The 22,906-nt window shown below is 37.1% G+C and overlaps 1 protein-coding gene across 3 annotated transcripts in view; it reads left to right on the top strand.

Annotated features, from left to right (window-relative positions):
* The window catches only part of LOC139992606 (uncharacterized), a 248,876-nt gene that overhangs the window by 220,073 nt on the left and 5,897 nt on the right, over positions 1-22,906 (top strand). For all 3 annotated transcript variants that reach the window (XM_072013566.1, XM_072013563.1, XM_072013565.1), the window contains 5 exons: positions 37-54; positions 16,629-16,786; positions 18,069-18,203; positions 19,338-19,543; positions 21,967-22,188. In XM_072013566.1, coding sequence (XP_071869667.1) covers positions 37-54; positions 16,629-16,786; positions 18,069-18,203; positions 19,338-19,543; positions 21,967-22,188 — 739 coding nt within the window. The remainder of the gene's footprint in view (positions 1-36; positions 55-16,628; positions 16,787-18,068; positions 18,204-19,337; positions 19,544-21,966; positions 22,189-22,906) is intronic.

Raw genomic sequence — 22,906 nt, 5'->3', positions numbered from 1 at the left:
TTCTCAACTAATCGTTTACTATGTTTTTGATTTCAGGGACTACTACTATGATAGGTGAGTGTGAATTGCATTGGAGATGCACAATTTCGCTGAATTACTGTTCGCATAGTTTTACAAATACGGTGGTGTGCGGTAGTCGGGTATGTAAAATGAAATCTTTCTGTTGTTTAATTCAAATACCTAGGAACGACTTTACGGATCGCTATTAATCAAACCTAATCCAAAAACACGTATTCAACAAATCGAGTATACTTGCTCATAAATAAATTAAATTTATTTGCAAGTAATTTTTCCATCGGCTAATCGTGCTGACTATAGGTGGAAGATTAAGCCAAGCTGATGTTCTTGTATAGGAACAACATTGCCCACGTACATGAAGAGCTCGGTCACCGAGTGTACGCGCAATTTTGAAAAGCAGGCATATAATTTGCCGTCGATGCTGGAATTATAACTACCAGACCGTAAATCATAATTATTATCTCGGCCCGTTTCCCGAATGTTTTACTTCTGCCTCGCATACGCGATACGCAAGAGGAATATCAGCAACAATATTGAAGTTTATTAATTTATTTTTGCGTATCGTTTCGCGTTGATGCATGAACGCATTTATTACCTCCTGGCATCGATTAAACTCGCCAGAATTCGAATTCGGTTTTGTCACTTCGTTTCAAATTTTCGAAGGTGATAATCAATGTTTTTTTATAATTCATTTATTCTTTTCCATTTTTATTCCTTTCATTTAACGATTGCCACGCAAAAGAAACGCAACCTTTTAATTCATAGCGAATATTTTTACGCGAAAACGAGTTTGTTTCCACGATTCACGTAACAGATCAAGGGTACCGTGATCAATATTCTTTCAAAATTAATTGGCACGTCGATTTAATTCGATCGCCAGTGAAAAATCCAGCTTGACGGACGTTAACCCGTGAAATCCCGAATGGCGAGAGAATTTTATTCATAAGTATAAATTAAAATATCTATGCCTGCCCCGTTTAATTCAGCCCGCATATGCGCATTTGTTTTCTTCTCCCTTCTACTTTATTTACTTCCTTTCTTCATCATTTTTTTCTTTCTTGTAACAAGAAAAGGACAATACCAAAGGGTTTAACCGTATAGTGAAGGAAGAAACTCTCATTCGAATGAACTGGGTAGAAAATTTAACTCCGATAAGATCTTGTATATAGTCGTCAAAGGAACTTTTCGGTCTATCCACCCATTTAAAACCCGCTGCTGAAATTCTTAAAAGCGCTAAGAAGCATTACTTTCTAATGCCGAAATACTGCGACTTTTCTAAGACGTATATACTTCCTGCGCGAGTAAAAGCTATTTTCCCGATCCGTGAAACGTCTCGCCTGGCCAAAGCAGTTTTTCAAGCCAAGATGAGGAAGGTAACTCGGTTAAATAAAACATCACAAAATCAAGACGCTGATGTTGCGTCAGAGTACGCGATGTAAAGGATTCTTCCAGTTAAACCTGGAATCTTCTGGCTACAAGATTTTTAATGCTTATCGTATATCGAAAGCGAGCTTCGCAACAAATCACGAATCCGCCTTCTTGTATAGGGGCAAACGAAGCATGTAGAACTAATTAGTCGGCAAGCAAACACCGTCGACAACAGGATACATTAACACGTAATTACTTGCTGAGTAAACGCAATCATTCTTTTTTTTTTTCTCCCTCTCCACCGTCGAGGTATTTCTCCAATTAATCGCTTGCTCGGTCGCTCAAGGAGCGAACAAGGACCGGGCTTGATTGAATGGAGAGAAGTTAAAGAGGCAATGCACGTGCGATTATCAAAGCACGGTGCACGCTAACGTTATTATACTCACGTGACCGTAGATAATAATTATTAGAGTCCGACCACGGTGTTTGCTATGCCCTTCTGGTATATATTTCAAGTAACAACACGCAGGAAGTCGGCTGAAACGGCATTTTTGTCCTATTTGTTCGCAACCTAGCGTCCAATTGAATTTCTGTATAATTTAGGATCCGCTTGTGACGTTCGCGCTAAGGCAGGTTAAGAAGGAAAACACATCGGAGAGTATTTATCGCGCGATAAATCCCGTGGTTCCTGGCCGTATCGATTTTATCGTTGGATAGTTGGACAAAAAATTTTTATGGCAAGCAGAGAATTAATTAAACGATAGCGAGAGATATTTACGGTCCTTTAATCTTATTTTTCCTAAAATATGCTTGGCCATACCTATATAAAATGCTTTGTAAGTTCTATATACATTCGGATTTGTTCCAAACTTTCTTCTTTCTATTCTCTCGTTTCATTCTTCTGTCTTTACTTCTTTTATTCTAATCTTACAAAGAATCAATGGCAAGCTTCCAGTCTAGACAAACGAATAATTCTGCTCCGTTCACGCGTAATTTTCATCCAATAACGCAGCCACGATTCATCGCGTTCTTTCACCACGGTCGAATAGAGGGGAAAAAGAGATGGAAACAGATAGAGAAAAAGGGTGGAGGAGGAGGAGAAAGAGAACAGGGGCAAAGAGGTCGCGAGTCGAGCGGGAGAGGTTGGAAAACGGGCGCGGTGACCGCGCAACCGGCACCCCGGTCCTTTTGCTTTAATTGTTACGATTCAGAGACAGTTCGTGACCGGCCTGGAGAAAGAGCGGCGCGGCCGCGCAAGGGTGCAAAAGCGAAATACGGCGTGCCGTGCCGGTCCGAATAAAAATCATAAGCTCAGGTGAGGCCGTTGCCGGGGCAGCCGCGTGGAACGGAATTATAACCGTGGGCTAGAGAAACATGCACGGTCCAGGCGCCCTTTTCTTTCAACCAAACCAACAACGATAAACCACGTGACGTTGCTTTTCGTTGCTTTATTAATTCTTCTGGCGCAACGGTGTATGAGCCCCGCGAGCTCTCGTTTCTTTTTGGATGGTCGAGAGAGCGGTGTTTTCGGACGGACTTTATATTCCATCCTTGCGCCCTGCTTTAAATATGCAACATGCGCCGCCATAGAAAACACACACCCGTGTAACGCACACGAGGCATCCCGAATCGCCACAAGCGACACGCAGTACAAGCCGCGGGCAACATTGTTCGTCGACTAAAAAGGAATTGATTGCTTTTGATATTTTTCCTTTCTGCCTTTTTTTTTTTTTTTTTTTCGATCCTGCTTTTCGTTGTTGCATTTTGTTTCGTCCTCCCACTCCACCTATTTTTCCCAGTTCACTTTTGCACCCGGCTGTTTTTTCCTGGCCAACCGTGTATCTGCGGCCAATTTCCGGGCAATTTTTTCAGCGAAACTCGTTGCATCGCGTTTTATATGAACTGCCACGGGTTTCCCCGTGTGAATAACACACGGGTAAAACCAGCTCATCGGGATAGGAACACCTTGAAAATCTGCTTTCAATTAACTTTCTTGCTTATCATCAATTCGATCCTGTTCTCGGTTCCGTCTTGCTACCGTTATGATCCGTGGTCGGGAAATTGTATTTGGAAATCACTTGGGTGTTTAGTTGCTTTTCCCGTTATTCCAGTTTCTCCCGTGAGTTTCACGATTACAGTCCTAGTTACATGGTTTTAATTGGTATTTTCTAATTGTTATTGGTTACGTCTTAGTTTACCCATGGATAACGAAATTGATGAAAAATGTGAAAAAATACATAGAATTGGAATCATTTTTCTCGGAAAAGAGCTCATTAGGACATTACCTTTTATCCAAACGGTTTTATATCAAATGAGCGACTGAACGAATAATATTGCCGAATGCATTCGAATTTGCTCAGTGTATAACTCACGGTGCTTTTCAAATCCCGAGCGAAATTATCGTATTTCGACTTGGTAAAATTAAGCGTTCACAAGTGCGCCACTCACAAAGCTAACCTTTTCATATGTATTAGTGCGTACAAAAATGGTCATTTCAGTTTAAAACTACTATGGAGGATCTGCACGGCGGTAAAAGTTCTGGCTGAGAGCAACGTTAAAAGCGCTATTAAAAACAGTGTAGGAATTTCTGACCAATTTAATGATTATAGATTGAGAGGAACCGTGATCCGATCGTAAAGTTCAAAGCCGTATGTATAAATTTTGTGCACATTTTATTTTCGTCGATCGTTATAAAAGGAAAACGGTACCTGCGTATACAGGGAGGAATAAAAAAAGGACGAACCAATATTCAAAGCGACTTGTTTTATTTATTAAACCATTCCCATGTAATCGAGCTACCGAGCTAGGTTGTTTCTTTTCAACGATAAAGTTCGTTCTTTGCAAACGCATATTGTTGAAGTTATATTCATGAAAGTCGTACGTTCAATTTATTGTTAGCAGTTCGCAACCAATTGCAATCGTTGCATTATACGAGTAAAAGCCTGTAGAAGAGTTCTTTAATATTATTAAACAGCGAGCAAAACTTTTTACAAACTAACGCAGGCATAATAAAATTGATCGTCGATAAATTTCTATAAATAATTAGTATGTTTATTGATCAGCGTATTTAGAAAAAAAATAAGACACAATAGAAGTTTAGTAACCGTTAAGATGTTCTTATACGTATCCTTTAAACTTCTACGTCTTAAGAACTAATGGACGTATTAACTTGAAACCCAAAGCATCTTAACTTGAGAACAAAAGCATCATAAAAAGCAAGATCTTTACTATTTGCAGGCCAGACTATTATTAATACTCTGTAATCGTCTTATTTCTCTTTTTAATTGGACTATCATATTAGTTTATTTATTATTGTATTTATTATACATAGTCCTCGTCTAACAGATGGATTTCCGGAAATACATTTTTCTCTTATTTCCTATGTTTACCTCACCCTCCAAGCCTTCTTCGTTCATCCTTCTCTCTCTCTCTCTCTCTCTCTCTCTCTCTCTCTCTCTCTCTACACTTTCATTCGCCCCCTATACACTCCGACTATAGACTACTCTAAAAATTCAACATTTACATATAACACCTATCATTCTCCTCCAATCGTTCTAGTATCATATTTAATTTGTATCAAAGGCATTTATTATTCAGTGATTATGCCACATTGCTTGATTAACTGTACATCTTTTGGACTATATATATTGGTTTGTGCAAAATTGCACAATACATTCAATTCTATTAAATAATTTTTATTTATCACCCGTTTATGGAACCTAACTGCAGATATGTTCGATCTCAGTTTAAAATATCGCCGGCCTGTAGTAGTTTTATAATGGAATTAAGAGCCTACGTTTCTGCTTTGCGATTCAAGCAGTTTTACGGAAAACTATTATATCGAGAAATTATGTGCTGAGAATGGCGCTGAATATTCGAATGAGAAATTATCGCCGTGCGTTTCGCTTTGCCCTTCTTTTAGTTGAATTTTTCTGGTTATTCCATTGCAGGCGAAGATAAAGCGTTGTTTATGGTTGCGAAATTCTTTGCCTCCTCTATATTGCTTTGTGTCGAATTCTTTATCTTAAAAGAGGTTGTTATAATCCTTTGAACAGATTGAATTCACGCTAAAGTGAACTTACTGATCATTAACTCCAGATGAAAAGAAAATAATTTTCCCATGGAATACTTCTGTCTTACAGTTACCCAAAAATAGGAACTACTACTAACAGGAAAAATTAAAAAATTAAAAGAAATAAAATAAAATTTATAAAAATATCATTTACCATTTTCTTGATCCATCGAACGCAATAATTAGAACGGAATAAAAAAATAATAGGATAATTGGATAAGAAGAAGGAATTCCGCATTACGTTTTAATAGCTGCCTTCGTGTCACGGTTGATACAGGAAACCAGTGTCGTTCTCGCATCGATTAAATTTGACGTTTCTGGCAGGTAACACTTAATTTGACACAGGTCAGATAGACATCTGAAATCCGTGCACTTAATGTATGTCGATGGGGATCAAGCTTATAGGCCAGGGTGCTGTTAGGTGTCACGATGCATTGTGTCCAGTTAAGCCTCCTAGTCACAAAGCGATGTCTTGAGGGACGAATGTCCCTAATTAACCTGACACCCTTCTGCGTATGTGTGCACACCCTAACGCAGCCAGTCGTTACACCGTTATACCTATAGCCAATTCAATTTGTAATTAATCTTCCGGGTTCGAGGTAGAGAAAATTCACAAGAGGGCCATTTACTTAATTGAACGTCGTTAATACGCGATAGAGATCTTAGATGCACACTTGCCCTGATGTCGTTTCATGTTTCGTACTCTGATTTATCTCCTCCTTTTTCACTTACCCTTTTGGGAGGGTTCCATCTCAAAGAACTAGTATCTTTCGAGATACTCATATCTCGCTAAAAACATATCATATATGCTATAACTTTGATGCCTCTTTATGGATAGGTATTTGATAAGAATAATGCGATGTATGATTTTATTTCATTCATTTTATTACGATTCTATTAACAAATCCATATTCATTCGTGAATTATATAACACAACGATTTTCTGTTATGTAGCGGAACAGAATAGCTGTTAAGTTTAATTAGAAAATAGTTGAAACGTATTTGCAGAAATGAAGTTTGCGTATGTCTAATAAAATTCCTTAAAATTCTAGTAGTATTCAGATCCTAGCGTTCCGGTAAAATTAGTTTTCTTTCTCATTCCAGAGGACGTATATGTAAATTAATATACATAGGTGCGAACGTGGCATTTAAAGAAATTGTGAAAATTGTGTTTTAATCTGCCCATAAATTTCTTATGACCGTCATATGGGTTTCTATATCTATTTCCATTATCTTTATATCGTGGATATCAACTCGATTTTATTCTCGTTGTATCGATCCGTTCTTATTAGTGGAGATTTTTAAGTCCATTATGACAATAATTATAGATTACATAATTAAATTACTGACGATATCGTACACCGTAAAGAGCGAAATTGCGGACAATAAGCTTGTGATATAAATCTCTGTGTTGCACGAGTACGAAATAGAGGTTAATCGTAGCTGTGAAACGATACCCGGAGGAATGAATATTCCTGATTAACTCGATATCCTTTCTTGCGTATACACCAGGGTATTACACCTACATTATATCCAATTTGTAGTAAAATTGCAGGTCATACATGAAACGTTGTTAACAAAATTCCCCGTCATATTTAATTACCACGTTTAACGTTATCGATGATCCTTACGATTTTCCCGTAAATTAATATCTCATCTTACGTCCTATTTAACCAAGCTATCCTTTATTTCAACATTAACCATCCCTTAACAAAATGAGACGTTTAAAAAAATATTGGTACAACTGACAAAAATCTTTGACTTAAGAGAACTGTAGTTACCTGTACCATGAAAATGAACCTGTACCACTTTTCCACAAAATCTGTCGAATGAAATATTTTCAGAGCGGTTTATGCTTTAAAAGATTAAAGGGGCGATGAATTTTTGCCAACAAAACCGCAAATCTAGAAGCATTCATTGAAAGGACACAGGCGAAAATTACGAAATTGGTTAGAGATTAACACCGTTACGAAACGTGAAATTCGCAGGGCACAGTCAGGGCAGTACTAATTCGTGAAAAGTTGGTTAAGCTTTTCCATCCTCTTTCTCGGGGGTTGCGATACGTAATTAGAAAGGACGAACTCTCGCCTGGTCCACGCCTCTTTCGCCTCCACCCGCAACACCGGAGATTGTCTTGCAGTAATTTGCATTGGTTTAACAGCCAGTTTCAAACTACTTGGTGTTACGTTGCACGCCTATCGTCTAATTTGTAACGACCAACATACATACAAGCCGCCTAACAAAAAGCTCGTCGTTCTTCGACGACAACTCGGTTTCTTTGTCGTGCCGAGCCTTTAGACGTGGAATTTCGACCCTTTGACAGGATGCGCATTCACGATACTAATTATCTTACAGTTGTGCAATTTTTGTTAATTAACAATTTTGTGAGCTATATAATTCCGTAGAATTGCAAAGATATTACTAATTTTTGCGTTTGATGCAAGTTTCATTTTATTAGATATTTCGTCGCTCTAGTTCCTAAATGTTCTATCTCCACTAATTTGTAAACTCAGAAAACTGAGTTTAAAGTTCATGAAGTTTAATGTTGTTGTGTATAGTTAGGACTTAAAGAAATGAATATTTGTTGCTTTCTAAGTAGAAACATGAATTTGTATTTTTCATAACAATGAAACATATGTGAATTGGTTCATTACATTTTTTTGAAAAATGGAGTTAAAACAGTTAAGAACTGGGACGACGATTTGTAGAAAGCAATATTTAAGAATGGATAAACTACAGCTGAATTACAATCATGTGATATTACATAAGCATATGTGAATACTTAAAATCGGTTTGTTAATACAGTATCGTTTATAGCGTGTGCTTAAATAAAAGGAAAAACGTCAATGATTGACCTTTCTGCAGTTACCCATTGCAGTTTCAGGAATAATAGCGTATTTTTAGATACGAGTGAGATGTGAGAGGAAGGAAGCTCGTCAGAAATGTCATAATATATTTAGTGTGTATAAAACATTTATTAGGTATATGTCTAGAATCGTTATGAATTATTTTATTAGGATTAAGAATAATCAAAGAGATAGAAATCTTTTCTAGCTTTCTAATGGATCATCTTTGCTTTCATTGGTGTAAAGAAAATATATATTTTGTTTAGTTTATTTCAAAGCATAATTTTAACAATATTATCTGAATGATATACCAGAAGAGACGAAAATTTTCTGAGTAAAACACAATAATATGGTGAAATGGTGAATGGAATTTACAATTTATACAATACTTGTAACTTATCCTTTGATCTAGAAGAACGCTAAGGGATAAAAATCCTTTCGCAGGCGACACGTAATTTGATTTTCGTTGACGTCGAACAAAGAAAATCTCCGCTCTTGAAGAAATAAATTTCGATTCCGTGTGAAGTTGGTATTCAAACATAGTACATATTACGTTCTAATAACATTTAATACATAGCTTTATTAATTATTTGATTCTTTATCCTTCTCCTTTTCGCTTCTTTTGTAGTTTTTCTAAAATTCTAACAAAAATTCTGCAAGATCGGCCCGCGCACGTGGACAGATAATCCAAGGATTTGCTGGCAAGCCTACTCAAGTAATCAAATAAGAAATCTCGATTCTGAAAACGAGATATAAGAAGGAGGGAAAGAGTAGCTGCGAGATTCCACGATAATTCCTTCCATCGTTCCGCGGTGAAACTTCCTGAGCACTCTTTAATTGCTCGTAGAAATCCGAGGCAGGCCCAAAACTATCATACGCTGGTGAAAAGTTTCCTCGTGAAAGGAAATGAGATGGGAAAAGGGAGCATACATAATGCTCGCGGCAATTTCCCCTGATTCTTTGCCCAGCACGTGGAATCTTAGCAAATTCCCGAAAATTCTATTCTATTCTTTTTTACTAATTAGCATACATATGCGCAAATGCATATTTAATGTACCACCAACGTTACGATAAATACTCATGAAACTGTGATAATTTGAACATTATACAAGATAAACTGCCGCCGTGATAAGAATGTCTTTTGCAGAATATAAGATGACGTATGAAGAGGAAAAGAAATTTTTTCCTTTTATCGTACATGGTTTATTCGAATGTTTATTCTACATATTAGAAAGTATAAACAGGAAACATGTTATAGGTTTACTGATATCGATTTAGTAATTCTATTAGATCCACTGTTACGTGAATGTCAGGTAGCGAAATCAAATCTTTATGAGGACTTCGAAAGATAATCCTTCTCACTAACCAAAGGTTTCTCATTCGATATTTAGAACTGACGTATGTAGGTTACGATTGAAATAAGGATCAATGGTATGACGTCATCGTGCTTCTGTCTTCTTAACCCGATCAGACACAGATCTTTTTAAATGGATCATGTATTATTGCGAAAAAATAACATTCTATTTATATTAGGTATATATATATATATATACCTAAATGTGTGTGTGTGTGTGTGTGTGTGTGTGTGTTTGTGTGTGTGTGTGTGTGTGTGTGTGTGTGTGTGTGTGTGTGTGTGTGTGTGTGTGTGTGTGTGTGTGTGTGTGTGTGTGTGTGTGTGTGTGTGTGTGTGTAAAAGTGTACTCGTAAGTACAAACATTCTCTTCAAATAGTCTTTGTTATCGTGCCATAGTTATAGCGAATGTCCTTTTTGATGATAATATACGATTTACTTGCAGACAAACAGAACAATGAAATTTCCGTAACTCCGAGCAACTTGTTCATCTTTGTTATGCAAATTCTGTTGCTTCTGAAAGGTTGTAGCATTAAAAAAAATGGTGCTAAAAGAGCAGCTTTAATACACGTAACTAATACGCCCCTTGCAGTGCACCTTAAACTCTCGTGAAGTAAAAATTATGACCATCTTTTACAGTGGAGAGGAAAACAAAGGACCATGAATATAAATAGGTGTTTCGACGTAATGAACATAAGAAATTCAAGGAAGTATAATTTTGAATCATACACATTATTTTTCAGCGAACGTTAGAGATATAAGATCAAGGTTCTGTCCTTTTAATTCCTTTCTTATTTTTGTTTTATTTTTAACAGAGACTCATAAGGCTGGAAAAAGCAAAAAATAGGATATACAAGTGAAAAAAGGAAACATTAAAATGAACTGGACTGACAGAAGTTACGAATGGCCCTGTTACCGGATAGAATTATGACATCGGTTATGAGAAACGCAATAATTGCGGGAAAACGCCGCTGAAAGCTCCGACAGAAATATTATTTATAGGCATGGGGGTGCGTTCTGGACCACGAACCGTCCAAGTGGTAATATTTGTGATAGTAAAATATATAGGCGGCAGGTTTTGTCGCATACACATTGTAGCAGTTTCTCTACTGTCATGGTACGGGAAGAAAGCAAAATAAAACAAAAAGATTGTGTCCCTGGGACAACGATAAAGCGATCTAGTTGACGCAGTTGCACGAAAAGAGGATTATAAATAATGAAATTTTCGTATGTTTTAGTTCATCGATTTCAGATTTGTATTAACGAATTCGTTTTTAATGAACATTTGATCTATTACATTAAACGTAAACGTGTGCCTCGAAACTTTCAATTTAAATAGAATTATTATACATATGAATCTTCAAAGAAATCTTTTACTTTCGCTATTTGAAAAAATATTTTTCATTGATGATATATAGTTATTATATTTTTGGATGTCAGAAAGAAATGTTTTAAAATTATCTTAACGATGTAAAATCCTTTGCGATAAAATGTTTTAAATATTATTTTTAGAAGCAAAGATTACAATTTCTTTATAATCACAAAGCGGAGAAAGAAAAGTAGAAGATCCTAGGACTCCATATAATTTTTAAAATTCTGCTTCCTATTTGTAAAACATTTTATTTGGTAATTTGAGTAAAATGTAAGTGAGTGTGGACTGGAATCGATTCTTTGTTCAACCCGAGCCTGGACACGTATGTGTAGAGATTGAACAACGTGAACGGAACTTGAATTTGTCGGATAAATACTAACCCAAACCCTCTAATACCGGATTTCATTAAAATTCATTCAGCCGAGCAAGCTGTCACACGTGCAGGTTAAGCGTCGCGGGTGGAACACTAATAGGCTTATAATATTACGATAAAGGATACCTGAAAATTGATATGAAATTGAAAAAACCTGTTAAAAATACGAAATTACGAATATTTTATAAAATAAATAACTCTTATAACTCGCGTTATATTTGTTCTAGAATTTAATTTAATTTTGTTTAAGGATAAGCATAAAGATAAATTTAAACGTGGAGATAATTAAATTTCCATCATATCTCATATAAAGTATAATGAAATAGCTTAGTTTATAAATCGTTTAATCTTTCTATGTGAAAGTAATTATGTTAAAAAAGAATCGGCATGAAACAATGAATGATCTTTTCTTTTTTTCAATTTCATTGAAACATAATAGGAAAGTTTTTTAAAAGAATTTACATTCAACTACGAGTCCTTTTACCACGTTCGATATATTCCAGTCTTAAATGGTCATAAAGCGTCCATTAAGGCACCTTTTAACAAACCTTTTTAATCTTTGCTAGCTGGCGGCGGAACTTGCTCAAATTGCTCGAAATAAAGTTGACAGGGGTGGCTTGCGTTCTATTTCAGAAATTCTGACAATGACTCATTGTTGGCGGCGATATAACTCGAAACGTCGCAGCCAGGTTCCTGCTGATCCTGAAAGTATATGGCTAGGGAAAAAATAGGAGGGACGGAAACCCCTTGCTTACACGGCTTCGTAATGTTTCGTGTGATTCGTCGAGAGGAAATAATCACCACTGCTATCCACGGATTTACCCTCCATTTATCTTTTCTTAATATGAATTTCTTTCCCGTTCTATCGATTAGTGCATCAATCAGTTAGTATACGTTCACATTAATAAACTCATCGATAACGATATCACTATGTGAAAAAAATTTTAATAATTTAACTGTTTAGTAAGATCTTTTTTATAAAACGAAGCCTTATTTCTAGACAACGATCTGTTTTTACGCTATTTCAAAAGCTTCAAAGCTTGTCTATTATTCGCAAGTTTATCTTGGGTATGATGTACAAGCTAAGTCGAGTGAACTCGAGAAAAGCGGAGGATAATAGAAAATGTTATGACTCAAATTAGCTTTTTATCTTACTTAGCTTGTTAACTTCTCGTCTTATTTCAAACGATGATACCGTATCCTACATTTTTAGAAAGCTTCTACAATTCTATTTCACAACGTCGCGGAAATGTCACAAACAGGCTAAATGCGCACCTGAAAGTGCAGGGAACGAGAGTAACAAAAAGAGTGAAAAGCCCCGGAGAAGGGAAAACGACGTTCCCCGGTGATTTGTGGAAAACAAATAATTGTCAGGGGTGCCAATCACAGACCTCGTTGGTCGAATCTCCTTGGCCGCACGAGGAGGTTGCTGTCTAAGGGTTACTTCTTGATGAAAATCTGTCGATTTATTCCATCGCCCCTTGTCCCACGGCTGTCTCGCGCCGGGCTTATATTTAAACGAATAGAGGTTTATCTCGAAGCTTCGGTTTTTTTTCCTCATCCGCCATGGGAAAAGATTCCTGATCCCAGTAAAAGGACGATGCCCGGGTAAGATTTAAATTGAATCGTTCGTTCTCTGTTAAATTAAACGCGATTCCGAAAGGTACACGACTTGCTGGAAATTAGATCGAAAATATAACGTGCAACTTTCCGGTTGATTTTTACCTCATCCTCCGCGGTAAAATGATGAACTCTGGTAAATGTAATCGAGAAAGAGGGATTCTTTTGAAATTCTTATATCTCAGAACGTGCGTCAAGATCATGAAAGATATACTTAATCGAATTGCTTAGCCGTAATAACCTTATCTAAATTTTAACAGATCGCAGCTTGTATCTAACGTTTCGTTGAAAAGTAGACATCGTTCTCGTCTCTCTTATCGAAGTATATCACGGCTTGCGTCGACGCCGAAAATTCGATTCGTTAGTTAAAAGTGCTCGTGGACAACCTTTAAGCGGCAGAGGAAGCACCGAGTAAAGTTCCGTCACGGATGTGTTTATCACCGGTTATATTACCGCGCTACCAGCCGAAGGATTTAGAGAAGACGGCGCGTAATCATCGAACTTCCGAAACTAAGGGACGATCGTTACTCCTCTCCGCAGGGATGCGACGCTCAACAAGACAGCAGCGGCCTGTTGTTCCATCCTCTTCTGTCTCCGCCTCTTCTTATCAGTCGTCGCAGACATTAGGAAGGAGAAAGGAAGAAATAAGGGGCCACTTCAAAAGGCGGTCGCGACTCGACAAAGGACGACTTTTGCGGTCGCCAATAATTGGACGGTGGCTTGAAAAAAAATTAAAATAGTCGAGACGACGGGAAGTGCCGGTGTAGATGATACTGCCTCCCTGTTGCACGCCCGCCCTTAACGCAGCCCTTCCGCTCCGCCGTTCACTCCTCTACGTCCTCCTCGTCTATCTCTCTCATTTTCTCCCTCCTTCTCTCTTTCTCTCTCTCTCTCTCTCTCTCTCTCTCTACGCCTCTCTTTCGCGCCAGTTTCGCGCTTATTATCCGAAAGTTTCAAAGTGAAACAGAGTGAAACTCTGTCGGCGTGGAGAACTTTTAACAACGCCACGAAGGCACGAATTCGTGGATGTCTCTTGTGTCACGCTATTGCCAAGGGGGATGGAACACGATGGAGGAGGAAAAAGGGAACTGGGCACGGGTCTAGGGAAGATTTTAACGGAGAAAGGAACGTATGTCAGGGAAGAAAATGACGCGAGGAGAACGAAAAATAATGACTGGTAAAACGTATGGAAATGGGAGCAGAGAAATCAGGGGGATGATTTAATATGGCGGACAGTTTGAGTAATAAGGGGGATCGAGTAAACGAATGGTCGGCCATGGTACGAAATTTAAGGAACTGTCTGTCAGGTTTCGCAATCTTCTATCGTCACTGGTTGCACGGAAATTACTGTTAGTTTCATGATTACGTATGGCTTTTTGGAATGTCGCATGAAAATTGTTATTCATTGCACGATATAAATATTGAAAGAACGGTATTTGATGTAATATTTATCGTAAAAGTATTTTACATCTTCCTGGCTCGATATTGTTTTATAAATTAAAAGAGTGGGAAATAAATTCAATACGCGATATTTTATACGAAACAGTGGGCCACGCTTTAGGCAGTTCTGCACGGACCGATGAAATAGAAATTTATAGCGACACAAAGGAACGGGAAAAGAGAATCGTGGAAATCTGCAAACTCTTGTACATGAAGTTAAATAAATGAAAAGAGCAAAAGGGGGCCGTTGCTGTAGAAAGGAAAGGAATGAAAACTATACGCTGGCAACTTCGCGGCAAACAAAGAACAACGACAAAAGAGGGTGGCGAACAAAAGAATGCCGGAGTTAATAATAACGTCATTAGTTAAGCGAAAAGTTTTTTAATCAGCATTTCAAACCAAGATAACGGGAAGAAGATACTTCCGAAATGCGTGACAATGAAAAACAATTCTCGCCAATTAAATTATTTTATTGTTCTAACTAAACGTTATCAAAAGATTCTCTAGTCTTCAAAAACGAATTCCGTTCTGGTACGACGACAAAACGGAATAAAATGGCGAGACGTAAACAAGCAGATGGGACAAAGACGCGTTAAACAGGAAAGAAGGAGCCCTGCAACCGTTTCTCAAGAAACAAGAAAAAGGAAAACGAACTAAGGGAACGAGAAAAAGAAAGGTGAAACTAGAAAAAAAAATAGGAAAGAACTAGAAGGAGAGAGAAGACTAGACAAGGTTGAAAAAGAGTAGAGAAGGAGGGAGCAAAGAAGAGGAAGTTTTATTTCAACGAAGGTTTCACGAAGCGAAAGCAGCAAGGACAGACAGAGGAAATACATAGCCGGATAAATACGACGGCGAGGGGTTGCGATTCCTCTTTTCTGCTCCTCTTGTTTCCACCCTGACTTTCTTCCTTTCTTTCTTTCTTTTTCTCTTTCTCCCTTTTTCCCTCTCTTTTTCTCTCCCTGCTTCCCTATCTCCCTACCTCTTTCCACTTGGCTCAAAGCGGCGAAAACTCTCCGTACAAGCTCTGTTCTCCGTTTCTGAAGTGGCTTGTCGCACGGCGACAATGTCGCATCGATTTTATCAAAAGTCTAAACACATCCGATTAAATTCAGTTAGGTGGACGTGCAGATGGACGCGTTTTGAATCGTTATCGGAGGTGTCGGTAGTTGTGTATGTGTTTATCGGAGTGTATATAGTCGACGGTTGTGAGCAACCTGGAAGTAGATGGAATTTCGGCAAATTAGCGTCTCGAAGACAAGTTCGCCCGGCGTTTTATTAGAAATTCGACGCGAGCCGTTCGCTCGAGCCTTTTAATCGAAACGACACCGGCGTCCAAGGGAGGGAAACCCAGGCAACTCGCGTGCAAACACGTTCCGCCGTGCTGTTGCGTCTAAATGAGTTGATTAAATGTACAATTTGTACGTTCTTCTGGAAACCCGTTCTCAAACCTTTCGTGCACGGTGCTCCTCGTAAAAATGAAAGTACGCGCGATTTAGGCGAGCTATAAACCGTTGTAATTGAATATTTCTGACCTTGGCTTGTGATATTGCAGCAGGGGCAAAATTATTTTTAGACAAATGAAACTCATTTCAAACTTGTCTTTTATTTAAAATTTGTATATAAATATTACAATGTTTGAAATATATTAAGTGTACGTTTCAAGGTATGACTCTCTTCGTGTCCTCTGTACTACTTAATATATCATCTCTGAAATCTTCCAAGTTTCTACCTTCTTTATCCCTTTTACAATATTTTCGCGCCCCAAATCACCAGCAAAAGTTTCTAAATCTTCGACTTTTCCCTCTTCTTCGATTTTTATTCCCTAATATCTCGGTGACATCGTCGATTTCTTTTCTTTTCACCCAAATTCTCTTTTCATTAGTTATATAAGATACCAAAGATTTTATTTATAAGAACATCGTTTAAACGTATCGTTTTTTATAACATGATTGAAAAATCACGCCGGCCTTACCATTTTGTAAAATACGTGTACTGCAAATGTTATCCTATAAACCAACTCGTCCAAAACCGTCGCAAAACGAGTCGTCTGCCGACACCACCAGAGCCGCCGTTAAATATTCAGGCAATGACGTTGCCATCGAAACAATTATTCATCGTTCCTAGCGGCGGGATATCTTGTGACACTTAGTATCCAAGTTTATTTTCAGTTACTATGCGTCGACTGCTTTTCCACCCCGTTTGGCACCACCACTGAAAAGACCACGTCTAATGCCACCGGCTCGATCGCAACATCCCAAACAACAGAAACAGCAACCAGCTGCGAACACGGCCACTGTTCCGGATTTGAACCAATTGAAAGTCTACAGTAAGTATCACCGTTTTACATTCCGACATATAGACGAAACAGTAATCAAAGTTGGAAACGGAGAAAAAGAAAGGAAAAACAAGGAATGTTTTGGCTAGAAACAGGTTTGAGTTGGAGCATCTCGAGCATGTTATGGTTCGAGGAGTAGTCGTTCGAAACCACGCGAAAGTACAGTTTGTTAATTCGTTCGTAAGTTGATCGTGCGTTTCCCGTATTAGGCAACAGCTTAGCGTGAGGGAAACGTGTCGTCGACACTTGTCTCAGCGCGGTACGTACTTTAATTACGCGGAAATTACGAGCAAGCTCGCGTGAAGATGATCGGTTAAATATAGTGAACGGAGAAAAATGGTAGAGTGTGGCGGAGAACGTTATTATTTGTCATGAAGCGAGATAGTGATGTTGGAAAATGAGCTTCCATTTACGTTTTTATTTAAAAAATTACGAATTATCGGTCGTAAGCATGAAGAGAGGAAGTTTCCGTAATTGAATAATTATTTACTCATAGCTAATGTTCCGCAAGTTATTTATCCCGTAGGGATGAAAATTTCATTCTATTCGCGTGCTCTTCCTTCCAATGAGTTATTTTAATAAATGTTAAACGGCTAGGATTTCGATCAGGTTTGTTCTGTGAATTTTATATAGTACCTGGTTATTTGCTATATTTAATGCTCTTTAATAAATAGTTCTTATTTCAAAATAAAATATTGATACTACTTCCGCGCTTAAGTGCAGCTTACAGTAACTCATATAAAAATTTAGTACACCAACTATCTTTTAAATTAAAAATATACCACTTCTAGTTTTGACGCTTCTGATTTTGACGCTTCTGACTCTCGGACGTTAAGCTATGTATGATGTGATATTTGAAAAATGTTACCATTCCATTATTCATTCCGTTATTCCGGGTAATAGGGCTTCTTCGGGAAAATTATATTCCAAATCTAATTCAAGTTTCAAACGTGCTTAGCGAGTTTTACTTTTACGCCAGTAATCGCATCAACTATCCACAATTTTACTGACAAACAGCAAAGGAAGAAAGGAATTGCATTCCATTATCTCTCTTAATGAAACGAACAGTAAAGATGTATTTTCATATTTCCTTTCAAAAAGTTAAATTAATCCAACTTCAAAGTGATCGCGAACAATTATTTCAGAAACAAGATTCCTCTGAATATACCATTCTCGCGAAATCGATATACAAAAAAAAGGAAAGGGACGAATTAAAGTGCAATTAAACTAAAATGAAATCAAGGAAAATCAGTTTGTGACTTCTATGTTACAGGCAACCCGGATATCCTGATCTGTGGCAACTGTAGAGAGATGTTTACAGACCTAGGCGAGTTGCTCGAGCACAAGCGGAATTACTGCAAACTACGGTTCACATGTAAATGTCACACCTTCAATGGAACAGCCCCAAGTACGTACCTACTCGAAAGAAAAGTTTGCCCGGCGAACCTTCCGCTTCCTCTGTACTCTAGTGGGTGAACGAAAACGTTCGCGTCTGTTAGTGCGCGATCGAGTTGCGCTTTACCAAACGGAATTGTACGAATTCCACAGCTACGTTTTCGCCTTTAAGAAATTTTTCAATAAAGATCCAGCTTTCATCGAAATTCGAGGGCGCAGCCGGTTTCAAAATACTTATCCTCGTCTCGTTGCCACCTCTTTTCCCTCTGTTATCCTTATCGCGCTTCGAATGGCGCGGTTGTAAAAATGAAATTCGAACCCGATCCTGAGAGCGGTTCCTCTTTCCTCGTGTCTCCTCGATTTTCTTCTCGCGAGCGGAATTGTACTTTGACATTTACCGAGGAAAACGCAGCTGCGTCGGTACAATGGTCCACGATTTGTTTAGGATAGAGGAATTGAAACGAGAAAGCCTAGGAAGTATTGTTGCTGTTCGTAAAATTTGCCTACGGATGCTGTTGCGAGTTGCTTCCCTCCATTTGACGTATCGTCTCTCTAGTTTTTAACTGTTCTATCTGCATTGGTTTGTAAACTGAAAACAACTGAGTTTAGAGTTTACCGAGTTTAGTATTGTTGTTTAATATTAAACTTAATATTTGTTTAATATTATTATGATTTAAAAGAACTGAATTGTTGCTTGCTAAGTGGAATTTTCATCGTATTATTACGAATTCGAGTTCTTTATACGAATACGACATATGTGGAGCGGTTAATTACATGTTTCTTTTTTTTTCTTTTTTTTTTTTTTTTTTGAAAATGAAGTTAGAACTAGGACGGAAATATTAGCTCTTTGCAGTCTATTAATAAAGATAAGGTTAAAATAAACATATAAAAACTTTTAATAAATTTTCAGTAAAATCCTATAGTAATTCTAGCGCAGATTCTGTTACAATTACAATTACCAACTTAATTTGTATGTTATGTTAAAATTTCAAAGAAATTGATCAAAATTCGAGCTAATATTTACTCAGATAATAAAACCACAGATTGTTAGTAACTATCGTGGCTTTGGCAAACAGAATATATTTAAGTTATTACCAAACACGCGCACACACACGCACACACAATGCATTTATGTTTATGTTCCAAGGAGATTCTACAACAGCTCTGCTCTGCGTTCTCTGCAAGGTATCATTCCCTTCAGCATGGGAATTGATGGTTCACGCTCAGGCAGCACACATGATCAACATTTACGAGCTGGGAACTCGACCCCAGAGTCCCAGATCTGCTCCCAGCCCTCCGCAAAGTCCAAACCAACATCAGAAGGAATCATCGCCGTCACCGCAAGATTTTCAAGTGAGTTTCCGACATATTGCAAAGATATTGTTTCATCAAAAGCAGAACAAACGTATTCGTTCTATTTCATTGCGTTCTGTCAAAAAAAAAGTTGCACTTAACGACTTGGGAATATAACAATATATATGAAAATTGAGATAAATTTAGTTTTCTTGCATCCGATACAATAAATATTGAACATATTATATATTGTCAAAATAAAAATGCCCAAAGGCAAAGTAATTGCGAAATTGCGAAATGCACTAGTAAAAATTTCCTCTTCGTTTTCAATAACGGGAATAATAACAAAAAAAAAACGCATCATTCGACAGCAATATTTGAAGAACAGCAATGAAAACTAAAACTTGCACAACTATTAACTAATATTTTGTATGTAACGTGGAAATTAAATTCCCTAACGGAAAAGTAATTTCGTTCTGATGGATTTTCCGTTCCGTTATTTTTGTTGCATCCTGAAATGTGAAGTAGCGAACGATGACTGTGCAATCTTATCAGAATGAGCAGGCTTGGATGAGAAGGAACTGAAAAGAAAATACGACACCGACTATTCACATAGCTTTAATTCTGGAAGTATTTCTGACCTAGTTACCATCATAATCGCGAACGTCCATCCCGTCAGCTGAATTTTCATTCTTTATTCCTGAAATTGCGAGAATTCCATATTAATCCCTAGCTTTTTCTCTATTTTAATACTTAAAGTTAAAAATCGTGCGAGGATTTATGGATCAGCTTCGAAAGTCTCACTGTAAATACGATATTGGAAGGAACAATTGAAAGGAGTTTCTCGCTTTCTCGAAAGGAATTCATTTAGTGTTGCTCAATCGACTGAACGTGAAGAAAAATGATGGTAGGAATAATGGATTTTGTTCGATTGAAAATTTCTGCCGGATTCGATAAAAGAAGTTTTCGAAATAAAAATAAAATCTCTATTACAATTGCCAGCATTTCGTGTCGAAATTAACTACAAGATCTTTTTGTTGATATTTCAAAGACATTGCATCGATTTGTGTTAAAAAGAGGAAAAAGACGCGGTATTGCTGGTGAAATTCCTACGAGCTATGTAAAACCAGAACTCAAATACGTCCAACAGGAAGCAATAATAACAGTGGCAGTCAATTTAAAGAATATAAGTTCTCTGCTGAAAAGGAAGGAAACGCGGCAAATCGTAATATCGTCAGGAGGCAAGCTCTCAGTGCTTAAGACAAGGCTATGAACGGACGGAATGAAACTCTGTAACAAAAGAACGAAATCCTGTCGCTGTAGGGAACGACGAACGACTTGGAAAAATATTACTTCATCATATGTTTCTCTGTCGATATGTCAACTCCAGAGCATGGACGAAGTATACGGATCGAGCTATCAGGCAATTGGAACTTTTGTTTCGGATTTCAGCGCTCGAGAGCCTCCTTATTATTTTCACTCTTGCTATCGTCGCTCTTATTAATTGTATCGAGCGTGTGATTTTCTACTTTCTTGGCAATAGGAAAACTTTTGTTCTCGTTATTACTTAAAATTGTTTTATTTCTTCCATTTTTTTTCTTGAGTGTGATATATACTGTTCGAAGGATTTAAAAGATTTTCGAATGATTATTTTGTTCAGAGTAAGTGTTCAGAAATGATTTTCCCAGAATTATAAAATAAAATTATAATTAATTTGCAAGTATGTACGAATAATTGCGAATAATTATTAATATATTAACAATCGGAGCACTTTAAAGTGGTAACGCTGCGTGCTAGAAACGTTTGTTAGAGTGATTCCGCTCCCTAATTATTCAACATTCCTGTGGTGTAATATAATTTTTCCGTTTAATCATGCAGTCAATGTGAATCGAGATCAATCTCTGTGACATCGTCAAAGACATTAAAATAGAGTGCTCTAAATTTACGCAGCACATTGAATTAATATATATTAATTCTTATAATAAAAATAATCATTAAAAGGATTAATTATGTACATATATAATAATTTTCTAGTATATGTAGTAAACAATACTCTATTAATAATAGGTGCATGCGATATAATAATAAATATAATATATAGCAGATAAGAGAGGATTAAATAAAAAACTTAAAAAGTAGAATAGATGCGCTTTGGTCAGTCAACCGGATAAAGGTATGTAGATCCTATCACTAGTATAGTAGTATAATACGCATCAAGCAAGGGCTATCGCCTGTCGTTTTACTATCTCAGCACAAAAGAAGAGTGAAGCAGGTCGAGCTAGAGCACTCAATTGATCGCATATTTCCGATTCTAAGGATATTTTTAAATATAATATCTTTTGTGTAATTTTGTTCGTGTGTTATTTCGTACATATACGTATCTTTATCCCAATTATTTTCACTTTGTATTCTTTCGTTTGACGTTTGAAAAAGATATCTAGACCGATATAAAGAGTCGTTTCGTTTTATAATGGTTGTAACAGGAAACTAAAGCATCGGATTGCGAAGAACGCGCAGAAGAAGAAGATCTGGATGGACACGAATTATTGCCGTCCCCTGACAGCGGCAAATCAACGGACAATGAAGCAGCTTTGTCACCGATTAAGATACGATCTGATGTAAATGGACTGGACCATGAAGAATGTGACGAGCTGATTCACGTTGAAAATACCACACAAGCTTGTATCATGCATGCCCTCAGCATTGTAAGTGCTGCTCGATTTTTCTCCTCCTTAAATTTTATTTAATTCATTTGGATCACACAGATACGTGTTTCCTTAACTATAATAAATATCAATTCATTGGATTTTGTTAGCGTTGATGTTAGTACAAATGTTGAGATATGTATATCATGGAATTCGCATCAATTCACAGTAAATTTTTAACATTATGCGTGTCTTTTCCTAATTGTAAAACCCGTAATCAGAGAGAACTACGGACATATTTGTCAACATACTTTAGCATAGGCGGAATATTTAAAAAATTTATTTTACTTTGGAATCGGAATAATATTCTATCACATGCCACTTCAAAAGGGAAAGCAAATATAAAGTAATAGAATTTCAGAGAAATGTTAGTTTGATTTGCAAAGCGTTTATTGTCGACATTTGTATTGGTAGATGTAATATTCAGGTGTTCCAAAGTGGATAAATTAAATTCCAATTGAATTCCTTTATTTCATTGAGTCACATTTATTAATTTTACATGCAAAGCACAGTATGAATTGTGCATAATTGAATCGAATACAAACTCATTCATTTTTATATCATATTATTGGTTTCAGTCGGCCTTTTATAATAACTCGTTCCCTTTGAGATTTAATGATATCAAATAATTAAAAGAAGATATTTAGATCTGCTAATTTTTATTTCAACTCTGCCATTAGAGAAAATTGGAATTAAAATTAAAATTAACTCGCTACAA

This window comes from Bombus fervidus, chromosome 12 (assembly GCF_041682495.2).
Source record: "Bombus fervidus isolate BK054 chromosome 12, iyBomFerv1, whole genome shotgun sequence".
NCBI lineage: Eukaryota > Metazoa > Arthropoda > Insecta > Hymenoptera > Apidae > Bombus > Bombus fervidus.
This window is presented reverse-complemented; position numbering and strand designations above follow the sequence as displayed.